Source organism: Pimephales promelas, chromosome 2 (assembly GCF_988280905.1).
Source record: "Pimephales promelas chromosome 2, fPimPro1.hap1.1, whole genome shotgun sequence".
Lineage (NCBI taxonomy): Eukaryota > Metazoa > Chordata > Actinopteri > Cypriniformes > Leuciscidae > Pimephales > Pimephales promelas.
In genome coordinates, this window is record NC_142770.1 from 13,158,072 (window position 1) to 13,181,524 (window position 23,453).

At 38.0% G+C, this 23,453-nt stretch overlaps 2 protein-coding genes across 2 annotated transcripts; both read left to right on the plus strand.

The window, feature by feature from the left end:
* Window positions 1-5,852: 5,852 nt before the first annotated feature.
* On the plus strand, window positions 5,853-8,353 carry LOC120495437 (uncharacterized). The gene is made up of 2 exons (XM_039695016.2): window positions 5,853-6,402; window positions 6,948-8,353. Exon 2 carries the CDS (start codon window positions 6,952-6,954, stop codon window positions 7,939-7,941), a length of 990 nt encoding a protein of 329 aa, XP_039550950.2. The 5' UTR covers window positions 5,853-6,402; window positions 6,948-6,951; the 3' UTR covers window positions 7,942-8,353.
* Window positions 8,354-11,101: 2,748 nt separating this feature from the next.
* On the plus strand, window positions 11,102-22,222 carry nfil3-4 (nuclear factor, interleukin 3 regulated, member 4). The gene is made up of 2 exons (XM_039695022.2): window positions 11,102-11,367; window positions 20,302-22,222. Exon 2 carries the CDS (start codon window positions 20,431-20,433, stop codon window positions 21,214-21,216), a length of 786 nt encoding a protein of 261 aa, XP_039550956.1. The 5' UTR covers window positions 11,102-11,367; window positions 20,302-20,430; the 3' UTR covers window positions 21,217-22,222.
* The last annotated feature ends 1,231 nt before the right edge of the window (window positions 22,223-23,453 follow it).

A 23,453-nucleotide genomic window follows, 5' to 3' on the forward strand; every position in this document is an offset into this window, starting at 1 on the left:
TATGATTCATGATTTGGACCGGTAGTTGATAATGAAGAATCTCACATGCTGTTTGTGAACTGAGAGTTTATCGCTGAATGATTTAGATGTTAAATATTTATAATTAGATGTAATACATTTTTTAAATAGGCTAAATGTATTTTTAAAGTAGGCTCAGGGATGGATTATGACTATCTCCAAAGGCTCCCCCAACCCCTCAGTGCGATTATAAAATCTCACAAAGACTGCAATTTTATTTCGGTTTTTAATATAATGCACAGTGACGCTGCCAAATGTTGGCACTTCTCCATTTTTTTTTTTTTTCATGAAATGAAAAATCCATAAATCACGACTTCAAACCACGACTCACAACTTTGTAGCATTCCAGGCCAGTCACACCAAACTACCGGTAGCCTACCTCAGCGCAAGGAATTGTAGAAACAAACCATTGTTGTTTTGTATGGTTTCGCGGGCTATGTGGCGTAAGAGCTTGTAATTGGGAGTACATCGAGGGTTTTTGAACACGTAAATCACGACTTCAAACCAAGGCTCACGACTTTGTAGCATTCCAGGCCAGTCACGCCAAACTACCTGAGCGCAAGGAATTGTGGTAGCTAGACGTAAACAACCAGCATGGCGGACCTTATGAGGCTTAGCTGCATTTGTAATAATTTGTGTCGCCAAAGGTGCTTACTCCTTGTTTATTTGAGGGAAATTAAGGAGGAGAAACGCCACATAAGGCAAGATAAGCTGTTATCACTGTAAAAAATAATCGTAATTTTAACGGTAAAAGACTGTAAAAATGCTACAGTGCAAAACTGTTAATTGGTTAACAGAACATTTCCGTACTATATACGGTAAATAACTGTGATATAATTTTACTGTAAAATACCGTTAAATTTACAGTTTTTGAAAGTGAAAAAGAACAACTCCTTGTATAATTTACAGTGAAAAAACGTAAATTGACATTCCCACATTTCCTTGCGCCCAACTTCACATTTGATGTATTTTTGTTGAAAAAACTATGTTTCCTCATAATTTTCTTGTTTATTTTCTAATCAGTTATGTACATTAGGGTTTTATGTTACATTTAATGTTGTTCAAAGTTTCAAAACTGAAACTGACTTTTGGACCTTGAACCGTTTGGTTCCCATTAAAGTGCATTATATGAAGAAATATCCTGGAATGTTTTTATCAAAATCTTTAATTTCTTTTTGGTAGAAGAAAGAAAGACATTGACATCTTGGATGACATGGGGGTGATTAAATTATCAGCACAAGTGTTTTTAAAAGTGAACTACTCCTTTAAGTGTTTAAGTTTGACAGAAGAAAATGAGGAAGACGGGACAAATATAAATATTCAAGTGTCATTTCCCAAATAACAAGGTTATTTTGAATTCAAATTTTGGTCGATGGTTAATAGTTGATATTGTTTTAATATTTGTCTCTTTCCAAATGAAAGGTCAAGTTGAGTGTATTCCATCCTTCAGACTTCAGTTCTGACTCAGCTTGCTTTTCTATCCAAACAGTTTTTTGCTTATAGCAGATAGTTAAAAATCAGATCGTTTAAAAATCAAAGACACATCAACTACTGCAGAACGCTGCAGTCAGTGGCTTTGGTAAATACCCAAGTTGGGCTCCAAGATTGGGGACACACACCCAGGCCTGATCAGCATGGGCCTACCTTTGCAAAGGGTGTATTGTGTTTAAAAGGCCGAAACACCTGATGACACAAAGGTATACACAACTGATGACCCCTAGCATCTACTAGTGGTTGGCGCATTTCAGCATTAGTGTAAAACACAATTAAGACTACGTTTAAAAGGGACAATAATCATCTAGTCCTTAAGTGTTTAACATGTGTTCAGTCTATAAATATAATCACCAAGGAGTCCATTGAGTGATGTACATCATTTATGTAATAATGTATAATACAGCTCAGTAGGGGGCAGAAATGTGCCTATTAAGTTTGCACATTTAAAGAGAGAACGATACAGAAAGCAATTGTTAGTTAGATTTGGTCTTTTGTGCCGTAGATATTACAAGTCAGAGATGTCTGAAAAAAAGAGTAAATATATCCATCATATGCTTTTTTAACAGTAAAGGCTATGCTGTTTGTATTCAAAATATTGTCCTCAGGTATTTCCAACAGTCAGATATAGTTTGTATGTTCTGACTGAAAGAAGAAGCATAGTGTTCAGTGAGATCAGCGTTTAATTATGCCTTAATCTTGTTGTCATTGTTGTCATCTAACATTTTCACTTCTCTTTTTTGTTTCATGGAAACAGATAACTTTACAAATTAGTGACATGCCACAACAATCTAACCTAAGCCAGGAAGTTTACAAGCACTAAAAGTGTCTGAGAACAGTATTAGGTGTGAAGACTGGTGGGTTAGCGTTTATATGGTGCAAAAGAAGACATATTTCTCAGATATCTGAGGTGAGGACATTTGTGCTATCTAATGTTCAAGTGTTTTCTGATAAATACTCGAAACGTTCATGGTTAACGAAAATAATAGCACTCGGTTTCAGGCCGACTCATTACTCTTCACCTAGCGCTCCATCTAGTGGCCGCCAGAGACACTGCAGCTAAATTAGAATCCATTCACTTGCTGCAAGACCATTTAAAGGGCCCAAATAAAGATGATCATCTTCCTCATTTCATATTATGACCCATCTCATCTCAAATCAAAAGATTTCCCTCACAGTGGCCCCCGTATATGTGCTATCAAAGCTCAGTGGGCAGCTCTGCAAGCGTGTAGGAGGTTTGACAGCACGTACGTGTGTGTGCGTGAGATAACACGTCTCAAGTCCTATCAAGCTCATCTATTTTTACATGTGGCCCCTCTCAGATGCAGAGTGGTTTGCGAGATGAGAAGAGAGCCAGACCTGCAGAGCCGTTGTGACCAGTTGACCAGGTTGCTATTGGCAATGCTCCATTACAGTTTAACTGTTGGCCCATGCCTGTCAAACCGCAGCAAACGCTCGTATCTCGCTCTCAAAGCCTCACCGCATGCGGTTCCACAGGTGCTGATGGAGGCCTACTAAAGGGTCTGTCGAACCCCATTATCAAGCGGTGAATATGATTTCGATATCAATCAGAACAAGGTGAATTTATATTGTAAATACATGACATTACACAGTATGGCCTTAAGAAAATGGCATTGTAGGCCTTAAGTTGTGTGTTATATTTACATATGGGTACAGTAGTTTAAAGCAAATTTATGAATTAATTCTCAACATTAATGGTTAGGCACAATGAAATATCTTCAAAATATCTTATTTTGAGAATCACATACTAAGCCTAAAGTCTGGATACATTTGACTGAATTTAAAAAAAAAAAAATTTAGATGTTCTTAAGGGTTATTCTTGAAATTAGTTTTGTAGACATACATAGGCTAAATCAATTTCTTTATAAAACTGCAATGCAATGTGCACACGTGAAATCTATAGAAAGGCTGGTGATTTCAAAAAAGTATCTTATTTCATAAAAAATATGCATTCACACATTTGTTTGTTACTATAATATCCAGACTTTCATTTGTGTGATGTTATAGTTTTGATAAATTTACTAGCATCCAGACATTATGTTTTACATTCATGTGGACTCTATGCAACTTTTTAGCATTTAGTTTGATAGAGGAGAGTTTTAAGGGTTTCAATCACTCCTAGAGGTCAAAGGTCAGAAGGAATTGTTAGTACAAAAGGGTTTTTGAAATAAGTCTTGCCATGGCTGCATTTATTTGGTCCAAAATACAGTAAAAACAGTAATCTTGTGAAGTATTCATGTAATTTAAATTTTAAAATAAAATGTTTATTTATTCCTATGATGCCAAAGCTGAATTTTCAGCATCATTACTCCCGTTATCATTGTCATATGATCCTTCAGAGATTCACTGATGAAACTCAAGGAAACATGTCTTGATATTATCAACGGTTGTGCTTCATATTTTGGAGAAACTGAATTTCTTTAAGGATTCTTTGATGAATAAAAGTTCAAAAGAACCGCATTTTCGGAAAACAGAATATTTTGTAACATTAAAATGTCTTTACAGTGACTTGAAAAATGTTACTGACCCCAAACATTTAGGCCTATATGCCATCAGGCTTTATACAAGTCTGTGTCAGGCTCAGCTCTTTTCCAAATTTCAGACACCATTAGGCTACTTTGCATAGAACCCATCACACTTATGAAAAGAGTTTTATCATAATGGATGCCTTTCTTGCGAAATGCCTCAGATTTGACCTAATTAAAGTCTCAGCATAACCATTTTCTGGGCCTTTCTGGCCCTAACCTATTATTTGCCTCTTGAAGTTTGGACTAGATATCAGCACTCCAAAAGGCCTAAAGTGTAATGTAAAATTTCAGCAAGATGATTTGTTTTCTGGGAAGTGAGTAGGTGGCTGTGAATGAGGTTTTGTGGAGTATACCCCAGTCTACAGCTCTGCAGTCGCTGCTTTGGTTTCTGTTCCGACGAACGAGTCGAAAAGGGGAGAGGGGCTAGTTAAAATGAGGTCGTTGCAAGGAGAAAACACTGACGACACAGAGGCAGGAAGTGGTTTGAATTCAAATGAGAAAGAAACACAGGGGTGATTGAAGTTACTGTACAGACAAGCAAGACAGCTGAACTGTATGTAAAAGGACGCCTGACAGGACAAAGTTCGTCTCGTGTTTGCGGCGGCAAGCGTCCATCCTCGTTCACACGCGCGCTTTGTATAGGCCTACCTGAAAATGTGCTATTTTATGTAGCCTACATTTTCCACAAAGCTATCGATTACCTGGTTAAACTGGAACGTGTGCGCGCATGTGAATATGCGCGCACCGCATGAGGGGGCTGCGTGCGGTAAACAAAACAGTACATCTGAAGTACGGGTTATCTCCCACGTTTAAGGATTTGAGTTCTGTGGAGCTTTGAGGTGGCGTTATGAGTCACCAGGTATAAGAAGAAGAGAAAAAAAAATCACAGACAGAAATCCAATAGCTATTCGATGAGTCACCGGTAAACAACACAGGTATGTCACTCTACCAACGCCGTTCGCGACCACTGCGACCCCAAGCCCCAGATTTGATCCAACACCTGTTGAACACTCCAGCAACATATTGCGCTGTAGTCAATTGTTTTATCTTGAAGACTCAAATGTCAAGTATGGCTCATTCTTCAAACCAGTCTCGTAACCACAAGTGATGCATTACTCTCATAAGTAAATCAATATTGCATTCAATATGCATTTAATATTTAAGAATTGTTTGTAGCTAAGTGGTTAGCTGCGGCAATTCAAACTCAGCTAAGTTAGGCTACTGTAACCCTGCGGCACAAGCTTCAAACCTGCATTATGTTTCACACCGACACATTTAGTCATAATCTAGAACACAAAAGCACTTTCTGTGGAAATTTGGAAGGACAGTCCCAGATGACAACCGTAAACTCAGCAAAAACCTCTATTTTTTTCATGCAAGTCATTCTCAGTAATCTGTTCTTTTTAACCACAAGAAACATTTTTACATGATCTTACTATCACAAGTTTCAGTCTTTACTGAGCTTCAGCTTCTTATCGGTCGACTGACTTTATAACCCTTTCTGAAGAATTTGGTTTGCTATGATTAATACTTGCGCATCGAGCTGAATAAATATCACGTAACAATGCACATATGAAGAGTTCAGATGCAAAAGCCTCTAAATGCCATTTGAAATTTTCTTCTTTAATGATGATTTTTATCAAACTTGTATATTTAAGTTCAGTAATTTCACTTTAAATAACAATTAATAGGTAATTATCATTGCCATTTAAGTGAAATCACTGAACTTAAATATACAAGCTTGATAAAAAATTATCATTCTAGAAGAAAATTTCAAATGGCACTTAAGAGGCTTTTGCATCTGAACTCTTCATATGCTATTTGAATTGTGAAGTTAGGCCTCAAAATGAATATTGGTCTTCATCCAGACTGCCAGGCTATAGCAATAGAGTAATTAATGTGCCATCTTTGGAGCATCTATTATAAAGCATCTAATATATTAAAAATACATTTAAATAAAATGTCAATCTGTTATGGGTAGATAATTGTGCATGAGATATGTAATTCAATAAAAAAAGTGGTTTATTTGGTGTTGTTCTAAATGGAGAGGACTAAACTTAATGTATAATAACTGAACTTAATGAATAAATAGAACAAAAGTGAGTCATAACTCAAACCACTGGTTTGAGATACTTGTTTGTAAGTCTCCGCCTCCTGAGGAAGGAAGATGTGGTCCTCACCTACTACTTTCAAACAATATGCATGTCTCTGCATATTACATGTGCCACCTTGTCTGTTGGTAGCTGAGTCTTCGTATGTTTCCAGCCAAAGAGTTTTACTTTTAAGCCGATGTCCTTTAATTCATTTACACTCGCTAGCATCATTCCTGTGGCAGCAGCGTAAGGTAAGGTAAAAATCCTGAATTCTTTCAATAAATGAAATGTCAATCATGTAATTCTAGATTGTTGCAAGAAGTGAAGCAGTTTTCATATTCACCAAGTATAAAATGAACAGCCAACATTTGATGTTGTTAATTCTGCAGATATGCAGTGGTTTCATATAACCTACAAAACAATCTTGCTTTTAGCAAAATGAAAAATTGAGATCTTTATCTATGGCCAACCTCACCAAAATCGATTTTTTTTCAAGGTTGCATGCATCAGATCCATCATCCTCATTAATTCAGCATGACTCATTTCTCACAAACTATATCATTATTTTGCACATTTAAAGTCATTAATTGCCCAGTATGTTCCCTTAGTAGGCTAACACACTTCTCGTGTCTATATTTACCCTTTTTTCTCACAGGAAACTGAAGTATACACTAATAAGTGATAAAGAATTTAAGTCGCATTGTATAATGAAGCCGTATCCGAGAATAAATTGTGAGCTTTTAAAGTATTGCTTTAAAACTGGGTCCTAGTGATCATTGAACTCTTGTCTTTCTAGGACAATGAGTACCATAAGAAGTCCAGAGCATCCTGCAGACGCTTGTCTCCCCTCCTCTACAGGCGAGAGCTCGACAAGTGAAGATGAACCTGGAAGTTTAAGCAGGCTTCTGCCACTCACCGGCTCATCCGTACTGGCACGACGACTGTTCCACCTCCAGTCATATCGCAACCCACTTGTACCGAGTAGACGACGTAAACGCGAGATGACCCCTGCTGAGAAAAAAGATGCATCGTATTGGGTCAAGCGGAAGAAGAACAACGAGGCCGCCAAGCGTTCCCGTGAGAAGCGACGACTCAACGACTTCGTGCTGGAGGGACAGCTTCTGGCGCTGAGCGAGGAGAACGCCCAACTCAGGGCCGAGGTGCTGAGTCTGCAGTATCACATGGGAATCGGGCGAGGTCTAGACGTCAATCATCCCATGATTCCATTCCACTATCCTGTTGCGGCCCATCTCAAGCCGTCCCTGTGGGGTTTGGCTAGCGGTGCTGCTGCTCTTTCGGCAGATGGTCCAGAACTCTACCACTCTTGGCCACAGCGTAACTCATCTCAATTCATCTCGCCCTTGAGGGTGCCTCCTAAAAGTGCCCAGCTACCATCACAGGTTAGCTACTCAGACAACAATGCTGACCCAGTTGAGTCGGACCCAGCATCTCACCCACAGGTCTCTTCCAGCAACGACCCACCAACCCACCCACAACTGTTTCCAGCTGAGAGAACACCTGCACCCTCGCCGCCCCCTCCTCAGTTGCTGACTGGGTTGAGCCACTCCGCCACCCAGCACAACAACCAGGTGTTACCTTGGGGCTCGTCCTCTTTGTATCCATCTCCCCTTCATCCCAACTGGCCGTTGTCCTTACCTCTGTCGCTACGAGACCCAGACGGATCTCGTAATGGAGGAAGGTCCCTCTGGAACTTCAACAGCAGGTACAGCATGCTGTCCGCTGAGATATCAGGACAGCTCAGAAGAATATTTTGCCCAGAGAACTCTTAATCAGCAATAGCGCTTCCTGAAGGGGCCGTTCACCCAAAAATGTATATTCTGTCAACATTTACTCATCCTCATATCATTCCAAACCTGTATAGCTCTCTTTCATCTGTAGGACAGAAACATTTTGAAAATTGGTCTGTGTTCAAATTGGCCATTGACTTCCATTGTATTGAAAAAGTCCTTCAAAATACGTTCTTTTGTGTCCCGCAGAAGAAAGAAAGGCATACAGGTTGAGAACAACATGGGTGAGCTATACCTTTAAGGCTAGCTGTGCTTGCTTAATGTAGTGATGCGCAAGCCAACTCCTTACGGACTGGCAAATGATAGATAAAACAAACTTGAAATGTTTATTCTGCTAATATGTGGATTCCAATTAAAAGTAATTAATCCTCTTACCTTGCTTACTTGCTTTTTGCGAATAAATCTGATTCATGTTTGGGAATCTACACACAGCCACATCATTGATTGTTTGATAGAAATTCTTATTAGTATTCACCTTCACTCTTAAAATGTTTTGGTGTGAAGTTTGGGGGACCACTCAGTTATCAGTTGTTAAAAGAACCATGATTTTCTTAGTGTTCAGGACATTTTAATAATCAATAGAAAGAACCCTTCGTCGGATGGAACGGTTCCTCGATGCAAAGAACCTTTATTTTTAAGAGTGTTGCTTGTGTGAAATACTGATTCCAGCTGATTATGACATTGAAAACAACCTTTCACTAAAGCCGTTACGCATTAGTGATGTTTCACGTAAGGGAAAAACAAAAGAACGAGAAAAAATTATGTGGCTGCCGAAACAAACAGTAACAGCAAAACTAAAAATGGTTTCATTTGCTGCCGATCACTGAACTCCAACTGCTTCATATTAATTTGTACATGGAATGGTGAGATCAGTTATGGTAGACATTGTGTAGTTATGTTTCTTACATTTATTCTCTAATAATAAATATGGGGCATAAATTAAATTATTAAAGTGATCATGATTAAATAGGAAACATAGTCACAATAAAGATGGTTTCAGACTGGGGTAAATTTGTCTGATATCTGATGGAACTTAGGCTTGTAAAACCGCATGTTCACACTTCTGGTGTGTGGATGTACATGTATTCAAGTGTGTGAAGTAGAATAAAGACTCATTTAAAGGTGTAAATAGGCCAGTTTAGCTCAACAGCACAATAGGCTATTTTATTTAAGTGCATAGAGAGGCGCTTTTAAGTAAAATGTATTATTATTATTATACTTATGGTGTATCTGATCTTATTTTCCTTGAATGTGGTGTGAAAGTATCTTTTTTTAATAATGGAACTGACATCAACATTTTTAATATATTGAACACTTACTGTAAAAATTAAATTATTGAGGTGCCATTTGGGGTTACTCAGATCAACACATTGGCCTAAAGCTTTGTACATATCTAAGCAATTTTTAATGTGCCTCTATATCCTATGGTGGAGTCAAGGAACTTCAATAGTATATAACTGCCTAAAAAAACACAAAAATTCTTAAAGGGATAGTTAACCCCAAATCTTTTATTTTGTCATCATTTACTCACTCTCACATTGTTCCAAACCTGTATGAGTTTCTTTCTGTTGAACACAAAATATATTTTGAAGAATGTTGGTAATCAAAACAGTTCAGTAACCCCAGTAACCATTGTATTTTACATACATTTTTCTTCCTATTGAAGTCAATAGCTTCCACTGCTTGGTTACTGATATTCTTCAAAATTTGTGTTCGGCTTAAGACAGAAACTCCTACATGTTTGGAAGAACTTGGGGGTGAGTAAGTAGGCTAATGACATTTTTTTTTTTTTTTTTGGTGAACTATCCCTTTAAATTAACTTGTTATTTCTTGAGAACTGGCCTTTTTTAAATATGTGTCTGTGACGATACGCGGAAATTGTGCTTTAAGTAACTTAGGCCTACTTCAAAATCAGACCAATAAGCGAGAAATCATGTAAAATGTTAGCATAAACTAGCATTAAAAAAACATCGCAACTGTTTTATTATCACTGAGGTGCAATTAATACACAAAACAAATAAAACTTTCGTAATTTCACCATACCATTATCAGGATCACGTTCAATAAACGTAGTTAACAAAATAAAACAACAAAAATCCTCACACAAACACTCAACACAACCGTCGATGTGTAAAGGTGTGTGCATAGCGTCGTAAAAAGTATTAATGTTCCTATAAAATAAGCCTACAGTCACTCATGATATTTAGTACAAGTGTAGGCCTCTATATTTCATAAAGATTAAGCTTCATAGAAAATTAGAAAATTGTATTTTTCTAGCAAGCGTCAGGCCTTACAACCTCACGTTAATGGTCGCTAAAATGTTTATAAGATTTACGAGTGTTAAAGGATAAAGATTAGATAATAAGATAACGTACCTCATAACAAGTCCCATGAGTGGTGTGTGAACAGCCATGACGATAACCAGTAGGGGGCGCGCTGTCCTTGACAATAGGCCTACAAATGAATTGCATACAAGCCCCAACAGTCTTCTGTGGTGGTCATCTGACAACGGCTATTGTGTTATGTTCTTCTAATTATTAGAAAAATAAGTTGTTGTTGTTATATGCGTGTTAACACCACAAAAAATAGAGCAAAACGGACTTTTCAAAACAACATATTTGAGGAATTAGCAATATTGCGACAAAGTAGCCTAGCTAATCCTCCAGGATTCTCCTCCAACATTAACAACAATATTAAATGAATATGCCTTCTTTTTTCAATGATTCTTAAATTCCTTGAAGGAATAATGCATATTAATTTACTATAATTGTTCATGTTGGAGGAGAATATGGTGGTTACAGCCTTGGGAATGAGAACAAGTGCCTTATTTTGAAGGTGGACGTTGATTTTAGGTCTTTCCAAAACAGTACAGACTTCTGCAATTCCTTAGTCTTCAATTTAGAGCTTTCATATCTTTAGTTAATGACTGAAGAGGAAGTTGAACAGCAAGGACCCGGTCAAGAGTGAGAGAGAGAAGACAAGAGTCAAGAGTGGCCATCAGAAAGGCTAACTGGAAGAATAATTAAGAGTGGTTTTCCATATCTGACCACTTTTTTTCAAAAATACAAACACCCACCCGTGTGCACGTATGGGAGGGACATGTGGGCCATGGTGTAAACTCATCAGCTTTGTGTTAAAAGAAGACACAGACAGGGGCTTGTGGGCTGATCTCATAAAGCAGCGAACAGGCAGCCTCTAACTTTTAATCACACTTCACACCAAAGAGAAGCCACGAGTCAGAGAGGAGAGCGTTTAATCAACACTGCACAGCAGGTGAGACACTCAGGTCACACAGAGCCGAGACAAGGGTTTGATGCGCGGAGAGCCGACTGGTTCCAGTAATGACGAGCATCCTCAGTGATGTCAACGCTGGGTGAGCCTTCAGGAACTGTCAGAAGCTGTGTGAAGGTAAGAAAAGGGGACTTTTGTCTGTCCATCAGTGGTCAACTTTGAACATTCTATATGACAGTGTAATGTAACGACCAAAAAAAAAAAAAAAAAGTCAACGTCCTTTGACTTACAACAGAATCTGAGGGGTCACCATCAAGCAAAACAACAAACAAAAAACATGGTGTTGGCCTTACTTCTACAAACATCTCACTATCTTAAAAGCTTTTTAGCATTAAAATAATGCAATTAAATGAGACGCATTAGATAAGCAAACTTTCGTGGTTTGAAAATGCTTCACGTCGCTTGAAAGCCGTAGACGATGAGCAAAACTATACGTAACAAAGTCATTTCAGATGTAACCGTTGGTTTACTTCCAACTCCAAGCATCAGATTTCCCATTATTTTTATTATATAAATAGGTACACAAATTAAGCTGTCCAATATTTGGTCAATGTGGTGAATTTAACCATTTGCATTTCTTATTATTCTAGAATTTTTAACCCTTTAAATCGTGTTGAATATTCATATTATAATATCTCATGTTACCTTAAATTATTAACGCAACCATATTTGGCCGCAATGTCATACAAAAGTGTATACAAGATTAGTGAGTTTTTATTTGTAAATGTAAATTTCTTTGTAGACCTTTCCAAATATTGAGTTCCAAAGTGAGTGATGGCTCTGGTAAATGTGGGTTATTTTGAAAGAGTGTGTGGTGTGGCATCTTTATCATGTTATCTAAATGATTTCAAGGGAAGATTAGAAAAGACAATTGCAATAAATGGCATCGCTGATGTTACTGCAGCTCTGCAGTTAATTTGCAATAATGCAAAAGATATTTAATAGCTATTCCAATTAAAATTATAATGGGGTAAAAATGTCCCCAGTACACTTTTTATGGCCAAATTTGTATAGAAAAAATATTTTATTGCAAATTATACGATGCATAAGCTCCAGTTGTTTGTGTATGACCATGTTCTCCAGCATGATTTGAGATCATCTTGAGCTTCAATGGAAACTTCTGACCATCCGTACAAAGGAGTTTTTCGTTATCAATGCCTCAAATGTGCTTATACGAATAGAAATAGTGTAGCATTGTACATATGTATTATTCATTTTAAAAATCCTAAAACTTTTACAGGTTTAAATTTGATTTTGAATCCCAGATTTTCAACACAGAACTGACTGATACGAAAGAAAATTGATAACACTTAAATATAAATATAAATCAGCCACGCTGAACATCGACAATGCAACAATACACTTTCAAGGGGGTAAAAAATATTTAAAATATTTTTACAGCCAGACGTTATTGTTTATGAAGACTTCCGTGCCACTCATTTAAAAACAACTGATGGGAGGGGGACGACATAAAGCATAAGAAACCATAGTCCAGGAAACAAAGATGTACAGAGAAGCAGGTGGTGAGGGTAAAAAGCAACAGATAGGTTGTCAAAAAGGAGAAGTTTAAGAGTTTGTTGCTGAAAAGCACCATCTAAACTTAGCGGCAGGTGCAGAAATGTGGCCTGAGGCCCCTGGGGGCCTCAAGGCCACTAAGTCATCGAAAGCTGTATTTGATGCCTATTAAACATATACTACTGGCTACAAAATTGACATTGAACAGTTGTTTCACTAAAAAAATTAAACAATTCACCAAAATAATTGGGAATAGCAATTTGGCTTAGAGGGATACTCCACTTTTTTGGGAAATAGGCTCATTTTACAACTCCCTCAGGGTTAAACGTTTGAGTTTTACCGTTTTCTAATCCATTCAGCCGATTTTCTGATGTTTAGAAGAATATCAGTTACCAGACAGTTTCTGGTCTCATTGACTTCCATAGTAGGAAAAAAACATATACTATGGTAGTCAATGAGACCAGAAACTGTGTGGTTACTGATATTCTTCTAAATATCAGAAAATCTGCTGGATGGATTCGAAAATGGTAAAGCTCAACTGTTTAACTCTGGGTGAGTTGTAAAATGAGCCTATTTCCAAAAAAAGTGGAGTATCCCTTTAAATGAAATCTTCAAAAGGTGATGATTTAATTGTAAACGCTGGATGTTTCAAAGTAAAAACCTGACGCTGTTGCTCGTTGCAGTTACTAATCAAGGAATACTGACTCATTACGCAAAGCAATTGCTTATTATAATGAATTATGACAATCTTTACACTATGGTGTTTATATCATAAAATTCCATAAACGCCACCTACTGTCAGAGAATGACATTGACACAGTTCACTTCATGTATACAGGCAGGAGCCATCTTAGAAAATAGTCTCGATAAGTCGATCCCCGAACGTATGTTCATACAGTTCAGCTCACTCAGCACGACGTTTGTGATTTGACTTGTCGTGACTGTTTGCCAAGATGGCTCCTGTCTGGTATACACAAAGTGGACTGTCTTTATAAAGTATCTTCTCATTAAACGGTACTTACAAAGTTCTCAATGCTTCTTTTTGTATGTATGGACCCTCATTATGTTAATGTGTTAGTGTGGGGCTAATTTGAGCCTTGTTAGTGGTATAAACTAGCGATTTTTTTTTTACTCAGTAAATGCCCTCAGTACTAGCGTTATACGCTAAAAAGTTTTTAGAGATAAAACTCTTTACATTCGATTATCATGAAAACAAATCTCAGAGAACGGTTGACTAGGTATGTTTTATTGGACCAAATGTTCATTTTGAGCAGAAATTTTCTTCTAGAATGATCATTTTTATCAAGCTTGTATATTTAAGGTCAGTAATTTCATTTAAATGACAATTAATAGGTAATCTTCATTGCCATTTAAGTGAGATTGATTAACTTGATTATACAAGCTTGATAAAAATGATCATTCTAGGAGAAAATTTCAAATGGCACTTAGAGGACTCATAAAATATAACAGCCTAATTTATGATTTGACTCATCCCTTTACTTAGTTTAAAGGCTGACATGTGAGGTTTATCATTTTATAAAACATTTAGTTTTTGTCAAACCTTGCATTATGTAAATTTATAAACTTATATAAAGTGGATAAGATACATGCCTTTGGTGTGAGAGACCCGGGTTCGAATCCACTGTGAGACACCAGTGTGTTCCTGAGCAAGACACTTAACCCCTAGTTGCTCCAGAGGCGTGCGACCTCTGACATATATAGCAATTGTAAGTTGCTTTGGATAAAAGCGTCAGCTAAATGAATGAATGTAAATGTATTGCTTTACCCATCCATATGGCAGTAATGTTATTGTTAGTCTTTATTTTAAGATGACGTGGTTAAATTGTACTCACGCAAATAAGTGCTGAGTATTATTAATAAACTACACGTACTTACGAGAGTTACGGTTAGGGTTTGGTTTGGGGTTAGTTTCTTGAAATAATGCATAATTTACTGTTATTACTATAGAACCACTATGTCCTTAAAATAAAGTGTTACCAATTTAATTTGTGCAGGTCTTAAAAGGGTCTTAAATTTGTGTGTGATGTAACGATGAAAAAAAAGCAAACTTCCTTTGACTTACTACAGAATCTGAGGTGTCACACCATCAAGCAAAACAAAAAGTATGGTGTTGACCTTACTTCAACAACGATCTAACAAGCTTTTTCACACCAAAATAATGCAATTAAAAGGAGAACTACAAGATAAGATGCATCAGATATTCGGACTTTCGTAGTTTGAGGTGAAAATTCTTCACGTCGTTTAAAAAAAAAAAGCCGTGGCTGACGTGTAAAACTATACATAAATAAAACTAATTTTTATACGTAACTTTTGGTTTACTCTGTAGATAACCTGGATAACATAGCCATGAATGCATACTATTTTTGGGGTAAGTCAATGTCACCATTGAATGGTCTGTGATAGGAGAGAGAGAGAGCGCGAGATAAGATTCTTATGTTTTTAAGTTTAAGCATGCAACACTGCAAGGCATATTTCGAGTTTTTCGAGTTTTTCTGACTAACTTATTCATTGTATACTCAACACAGGAAGGAGGAAAGCACGTGAACAATCTCTTTTGACTTTCTCTTTGTGTGTGTGTGTGTGTGTATGTCTGTGGCACAGCGACAAAGCAGGCAGAGTGTATATTTAGCTCCACAGCGTTTGTCACCAACACCGCACCTAAACTGTTAGCATATCCTATGAGCGCATGTCCGCATTAGCAGGCTGGCATACATCTCACTATCAACTAGCAAATCCTATCACAAATTTACATTTCCCCTGAGGGTGGTTTTCAAAATCTGTTCGACATTTTGCAACAAAGAGATTTTGCCAAAACTGTTTGCGAGGAGCCAAGTTAGCAACTTATGTAAAATACATGACAGTTTCACGTTCCAGTAACTAATCAGGGTGGTATTACTACTGGCTATGAACAGATGTCTTGGATGTCATCAGTACAGCTATAGTGATGAAACCAAAAAGGAAATATCGGAAACTCAAGGTGAGATTTTTAACAGCAACTTGATGCTACGTCTTTACAAGGGAGCAGCAAAGCTGTCAATGTGGAAAGATGTAAGCGACATTCAAATTGCACAGCTAAAAACCCACCAGCCCTTTAACACATTGACACCTAAACATCCTTTATTTTGACAAACCACTTAGTAACGTTGACTGATAAAGAGAATTAGGTTAGTCTTGGAGTAGAACCGCATGTCACATGTCACTGTGGTTAGCATACCACTGCTGCCCACACAATTATTAAAAAAAAAAAGGCCTGTTTGCAAACTAATCCTGGTTAGGATGTTAGATACAAGAATTTCATTGTGGGAAAAAATAATATGGTTGTGCACTAAAATTGAGTTTCCCTGATATCCTAAATCTACAAGATTATGCAGCATTCTAATGCAAAATATGATATGTATAAACAATGTTTAGCATTCAAAATCTAACTGACAATGATGACAATCATTAAAAATAATGTTTGCCTACTGAAAAGTAGTGAGCGATCTTTCTGTTTATGGAGCACTGACATTTTTGTAGGCTAACCTCAGAAGGTTCCCTAAACACAAAAAAAACAAAAAAAAACAATGGGTAACAATAGGTTATTCAAGTTCCCTGAAAAAATGTCTAATGCGTGGCCCCCTGTAGCCGATTCGTCATGTAATGTGCGAATAAAAGCAACTACTGTAAATGGAACCCCAGATAGTCATCTGACTTTGAAAATGTGTTTCATTAATTGTTGTACACTGCTAAAAACATAACATGCATGAACGTGATGACAATGACAAAGTGGTTCTGGTTCTTCGTCAAATCTTAAAACCAAACTTATAAAAGCACTATTCCTTTTTTCCCTATTCCTCTGGAAATCGAAATCTAGTCTATCGTTTTTTTTTTAAATCTGATGAGCTGATTAGAGTGGAGTTGAATTACTATGCACAACTTGCAGCACAAGCACACACGCTCATACTGGTCAGTGTAGCACCACATTGCAGGCTCGGTCTCATAGCTGTGGTTTGAGCGAGCATCCACAAATCATCCCCACCACTATGTTCAACAAACACACAATGTTTCATTGGCTCGTGGCTTGGCCTAACAGTCTGTTAGTTTTACTCTGTGGTAAGCGTACACGCACCTCACTGTCACGCTCTAAGCCCAGATTCCAAGCTCATAAAAAGGCAGAGCAGATGAAAGAAAGGGATGAACAGGATGTGGTTAGCCTACATGAAAACTCACTCACCCTTTTAACTTGGAGAAAGGTTCTGAGGAGAGAAAAAAAAACCCACAGTGAGCGTGGGGTTAGCTGTACAAAACGCAAGGTGCGCATACTCTCATGCTACTGTTGAGATTTTAATGATATGCATTCTGTGGATCCATAATTATTTATAGGATAAACTAAAGCAACTTTTTTTAGGCATACTTCTTGTGCATCTGTGGTGTGCTTTATTATATATTATTCATGAATTAGCTACTATTATGTAATGCATTGATTACGTGCTTGTTTCTAAAAAGTTTGTGAATTACGCTATTTGCAAACTTTTTAGAAAAAAGCACGTAGTTAATGTATAATATAATAGTAGTTCATTAATGTATAATAAAAAAGAGACAGACAGGGACAATTAAAAAAAAAAGAACGAAGGACTCAAACCCGAAGACTCGAAAAAAATGAACTAATCATTTCTCTTTCCGGTACCGACAGCATAGTCTCTATGGGACTGACAGGAAGAACGAAAGACTTGGACCCGTCCCGAACCCGAAGAACTAATCATTTCTGTTTCCAGTACAGATTCAGAACCCATATGTTGCACAATGCGCATGCGCGGTTGACACAAAATGAACAATTACAACAATTGAATTGTTGATATCAAGAATACATATCCTGGAAATAAATAGTTAAAACGGCTTGCCATACGAATCACTCTCTGAGACAACTCAGTCCCGAGTTATAAGATTCGAATCGTTCGTGAACGACGACACATCACGAGACCCCCTAAAATATCTATATCAAAAAAAGTTATCCAGCAAAACGCGCCGGCACGTTTGTCGACAGCAGAGAGTTAACTCTAGCCTAAGAAGGAACATAAATTGTGATTAAAAATATATGCTCACTCACATCATGACGGTGGAGTCCATGCGGTTGGCACTGCGTCGCTTTTCAGCGTGAGCTGCGTGGAGAAGCCCATTTCCACCTTGCGTTGGAGAAGCAATCACGCGTAAAATGCAGTTTGCACACTCCAGCTCTTGGCGGGAACTCGCGGTCTTCCAGGCCAAGTGCATGCAACCACTGGCACCTAATTTCCAAGTCTAGTGGAAAGTGCAGTCCAGCAGCGCTGCAACCAGCGACACTACACCATCCTGACCACTGTACTAAATATAGATAAATCTACGCTAACTTGAAGCTATGCTACTAACTAAACTATGCTTCTAACAATACTAAACTAACAACTATGCGAATTAACTACCCAGGCTACACGAAATAATCTAAATAACTAAATGCTATGCTAAATCGATGCTAAAATACTCTATCCTGATCGTTTTCAATACTCACAATTCCTGTCCTGACTCGCTACAGTGGTTTTGACGAAACAAGATTGTTTTTATATAGCCAAGGGCAATAAAAGCTCACCAAGGGCGTGGTGAGCTGGAATCTGCTTACGTCAAAAGAGGGCAGCATTCTGACGTTTTTACGCGATATTTTGAGGAATTAAAACACTTCATACCCAAATGTCAAAAAAGTTACTCGAATCAATGAACAGCACTAGCCCCATTCCTGCAGATCATTAACTAAAAAAAAGTTGGTTTAGGGTTTAGTATCACGAGTTTGATTGGCCATAAAATCTTTAAGATAGCCTATTAGGTTAAACTTATTTGGCTTGCTGTAGAAAAACTATAATACAATCATCCATGATTGAGATTTGTGACTTACATCCACAAAGAATGAAAAAATGTATTTTGTTTGCGCATAACTATTTTCTAAGGAAAGTAGCTATGGCCTTCCCTAAATGTCGCTAGGTGATGTCATATGCCAATTAGCATATGACGCCATCGCGCCGTACTTGCGTTCTGTCAGCCTAGTGCGTTTTCTCTCTAAATTAATGCTCTATTAATATAATATAGCCGAATGTCAAATAAAGCTGTTTCCTATATCTTTTTTGTTGTCAGACAATAGAACGAGTATCTATAATATAGTGAATGATTACAGTTTTTATAGGCCTATGTGGAACATTTTCTGAATTGAGAGAGTTAGAGAACCGGATGAACTAAGCTCTGTGATAGTGAGTGTTACGGACGGTTACACGTAATAATAAGCAGAAGAAAAGAAATAAAATGAAAATGGTCAAACTAAAATCTTTAAATATAAAACAAAAGAAAAACAGACGATAAGTCAGTGGAAAATCATTGCTTATTCACGTCTGTCAGCGGCCGTGCGCTCCTCTCAGCCATTCACTGAACAGGTGAGACGCAGCTTGAGAGAGTGATGACAGAGAAAGCAAGAGCTTCCTCTTGCAGGACAGTACTGGCAACATTCGGAGGTCACTGAGGTTTGTCTAAAAAGTCGCTAAAATTGTCGCCAGTTGCTTTTTTTTTTTTAAATGCTGCTAAAGGGGTTTGAAAAGTCGCTAAAAATAGCCACAAAGGCACTAAGTTGGCAACACCGATTTGAAAATTTAACTACAATACCCATATGCCCCATCATCAACAGTCCAGTCGCCAAGATAAACCACCCTGAAATGACTTCTTGCAGGTTGGGATGTCTGTATGTGGTTAAGTTGAAGGAAATTTATATCTGACCTTTTGTCTGGAAAAGAACGTAATGGCCAGTTATATGTCAGCAGAGAGACAATACAATGTGTCAATGACATCAGGGGGGAAGGTCTGTTCAGATGTGAGCATAACGTCTAGTCCCACTAGATCTCTCCGTTTATCACAATAATTCATTCCACTGGTTACCCACAAAATGATGGCCCATCAGACTGTGTGGGGGTTCCTAGAACCCTAAGTGTGAAGTCGATTTCCAGCATGTCTGAATCACACCAGTGGTCGTACTCATGTCCTTCATGCTGCATAGTCACTTCACTATCAGGCTATTAGCATTGCTCAAGCATTTTTGAACTGAAATTGCTAAAAGGTAGAGCTGAAACTTAGAGCTGAAACAAATTCCTTGACATAGACTTTGATTTTTCTAGCGGTATTAGTAATAATCTGCAACCATTGTTAATACTTAAATCTTAAGTTAGCAAGATGTTTAACTGACTAACACAACGGCAACAACAAAAGCAACAACAACACAGTCACCACAAGGGGAATTTTTTGTCTTATTACCTCATCTACAGCCCTAATGACAGGAACATTACAGAGTTTTAGGTTCAGATGTGTGGTACCTGTAACCAAACTGGTCTCTAGCAGGTAAAAGTCAAGAATTTAAACAGAAATTGCTTTGCAATGACACTCATATTCTGTTGCAGATCTGACTGTAATCTGACACACAAATGAACCAACAAGACCACCTGCAAAGGAAATAACTCTGCTCTTTCATCATAGGTGAAGCTCCTGTTGACAGCATGACTGAGAAGTGGGACTAACATCTGACTAACTCCAGACACCACACACACAGAGAGAGAGCAGGTGCATCTTGCGTGAAACCAATCAGAAAAGTCATACCCTGTGAAAATGGAGTCCGCATTCTCACAGATGAGATGGGAAACTGATGGAGAGGCCGAAGAGATCTCCTTGAGAGGTCTGGGATTGCGTCGCAAACGGGAGTTCATACCCGAGGACAGGAAAGACGCGACTTACTGGGAGAAACGGCGCAAGAACAACGAAGCGGCGAAGCGCTCGCGAGAGAAACGAAGGGTCAATGACTACGTATTGGAGACTCGTTTGGTTTCATTGAGCGAGGAAAATGCGCGTCTACGATCTGAGCTGCTGGCTCTAAAGCTTCGGTACGGTTTGCTCAACTCTGGAGCCACCTTCTCCTCGTCTCAAAGAGCTCTATCTCATCTTCACTCTTTGGCCCCGCAACCTCTGGTTTCTTACCAAGACAAAGATCTCTACTGGGGAAGAAGGCAAGACAGAGAGGCTTCCAATCTATCTGGGAAACAACAAGCACCCATCTGTCTGGGGACCCACCCCGGGTCGGCATTCCTTCCCACGCAGCCCATGGCCATACGGAGAAATCACCCATACTTCCTAGACTTCCCCACCCTCCATTCCCCTTCGGCCACTCCTTTACTCTTTCCACCACACCTCGCCCCAGCAACAGCACCTTGGGCAGGACGGCCCCTGCCCCAACCAGGGAGTCAGAGGATCTTGTCGGATGACGAGGGTGAGCAGCAAGTGCCGGCGGATTCCAGCACTGCCCTTCCCCATAAACTAAGACTGAAGTCTCAAAACTCACAGCTCAAAGACAATAGAGCTAAATCTGCATCTCCTATTCCAGCATACATGTCAGATTGAAACCAAACTCTAGGCTAAAGTGGACTCAGCAGTCATGAATCATCCTACACATTTTAATAAACAAACTTGGCAATATTCCAGTAAGTTTGGTGTTAACCATTTGATAAAAAAAAATACTTCGATCAAAAGGTCACATACTGATATAGTTTCCGAAATTATTTTGAAGAGTCAATATTTCCATTATTGAGGTGGAAAGTGGCAAACCTGAATTGGGATAATGACTTTTTCTTTTTTGGTGCTTGAAAACCCTTTTTTTATTCTTAGTATAGACAAGAAATTAGAGATGAGAAGGAGAATATGATCCGGATTTGATCTAGCTCAGGCTTAATCAGCAGTCCTTTTGAGTGACATTTTCGCATTTGGAAGATTTTTTAAGTTACTTACATTACATTAAAAATGAGCATTTTACCATTTCATGTACTCCCTGGGAATCACACCCATGAACTTTGCATTGCTAGGGCATTCTACTGTTTGAGCTACAGAAACTTTGTAATGTTTATTTTTGATTATTTTTTAATCGCCACCTCTTTCGCGCCTCTTTGACATTGCAGTTTTTCGTCATCATGAAAGTTATTATTTGCATGCGTTTTAAAGCCATATCAGTTTAAACTTCTGATATATGGTTTTCTGACCGCACACAGACAGCGCGTCGCGTGAATATTAAATTAAGTTCTTTTTTATGTCTTATTGGGCTTAAAGGAGAACTCCAGTCAATTTTAACATTGAGCTCATTTTTTTAGTACAGTTGGAGTGCTGTCAGTATAGACAAAACCAACAAAAATCGGTTTTCCCTACACCGTGTTATCGTCTTTTTAAAATTCGCACCCTGTTGACTTCAATGGGGCATGTTCTAAACCTGCTTTTAGCCTCTTAACATCCTTGATTTTTCATTTCGAGTGCACAGCCATGTGAGTGGTGTTATTAAGAGTGACCACGGTCAATCTGACTGCAGTAGATGTGAAAGATATTAATAAAAATGATGTTAATTCAGCCAGCTCACATACCTCTATTTGCTTCCTGTTTTCGGTTGAAGCCCAAAGTAGTCGATTGTCGAGTTCACTCGCGCGATCATTGGTGAATATCACCACTGTGTGGAGATCTGAGAATATCAGCTCAAATGGATAGTTCATCCGAATCAGTTGTTGAACACACGGAGGAGGTTTGAGATGATATTCACTAATGATCGCATGTGTGAGATCGACAATCGACTACTGTGGGCTTCGACCGAAAACAGGAAGCAAATAGAGGTATGTGAGTTGGCTGAATTAACATCATTTTTATTCATATCTTTCACATCTACTGGAGTCAGATTGACCGTGGTCACTCTTAATAACACCACTCACATGGCTGTGTACTCGTAATGACAAATCAAGGATGTTGAGAGGATAAAATTGACGTTAGTTCTCATTTAAACTGTCAAGGATAAATGAACAGTGATTATATCTGTGTATTTAAACAGTGGGGAAATAAATCGATTATGTATATTATAGATCGTTGCATTAAAGTGACAGCAGCGTACTAGACAGTACCTACTGCTGTATATGCTGTCAATATGAATCAAAAAAATAAATAAAAACAGAAAAGCATTCACTGCTCTTAAATGAATAACTTTAGTAGCTTTAATAAGAGTACATTTCTTATTACGACTTATTACTTAATACAGCTAATTTTGAGACACTGTTTCCATACTTTTAATTGGTTTCTTCCTGCCTCCATACCTCCAGTTTGTACAGTTTAACAAAAGTGTGCCTATGTTAACTACATTAGCAATGTTAGCAACAACAGTGGTTAGCTGTGATGCTAATTAACAAGGCACTGACTGACCTGCTCATTTTCATTTAGAAATACAGTTTATGAAGGTAAAACACTTTTGCTTGCATGTCATTTTATGTTCACAACTCAATGAAATATTACAAAAACAAAGATGTACAGTAAAATTAACGATTGCCTTTAACATCAAGTCGTCAATATTTTTTCACAGTCTTAACGGATTACTACAGGCAAAATATACAAGTAGTATACAAGTTATTTACATTTGCATTGTAAATTCAAGGTACACTGTTTGTCAGTATATTTAGCATTGAACCCTGCTAGTGTTGTAGCCTATGCTAAAGTGAGGTCATGTTGGTTTAGTTTTTCCACCTTTTTTTTTTTTACAATAAAGTTCAAATTAAAAAATTTCCGCTTTTGACCGTTTATTAAATATAAGCATCCTAGAGTTCACTCATGAACAGAGA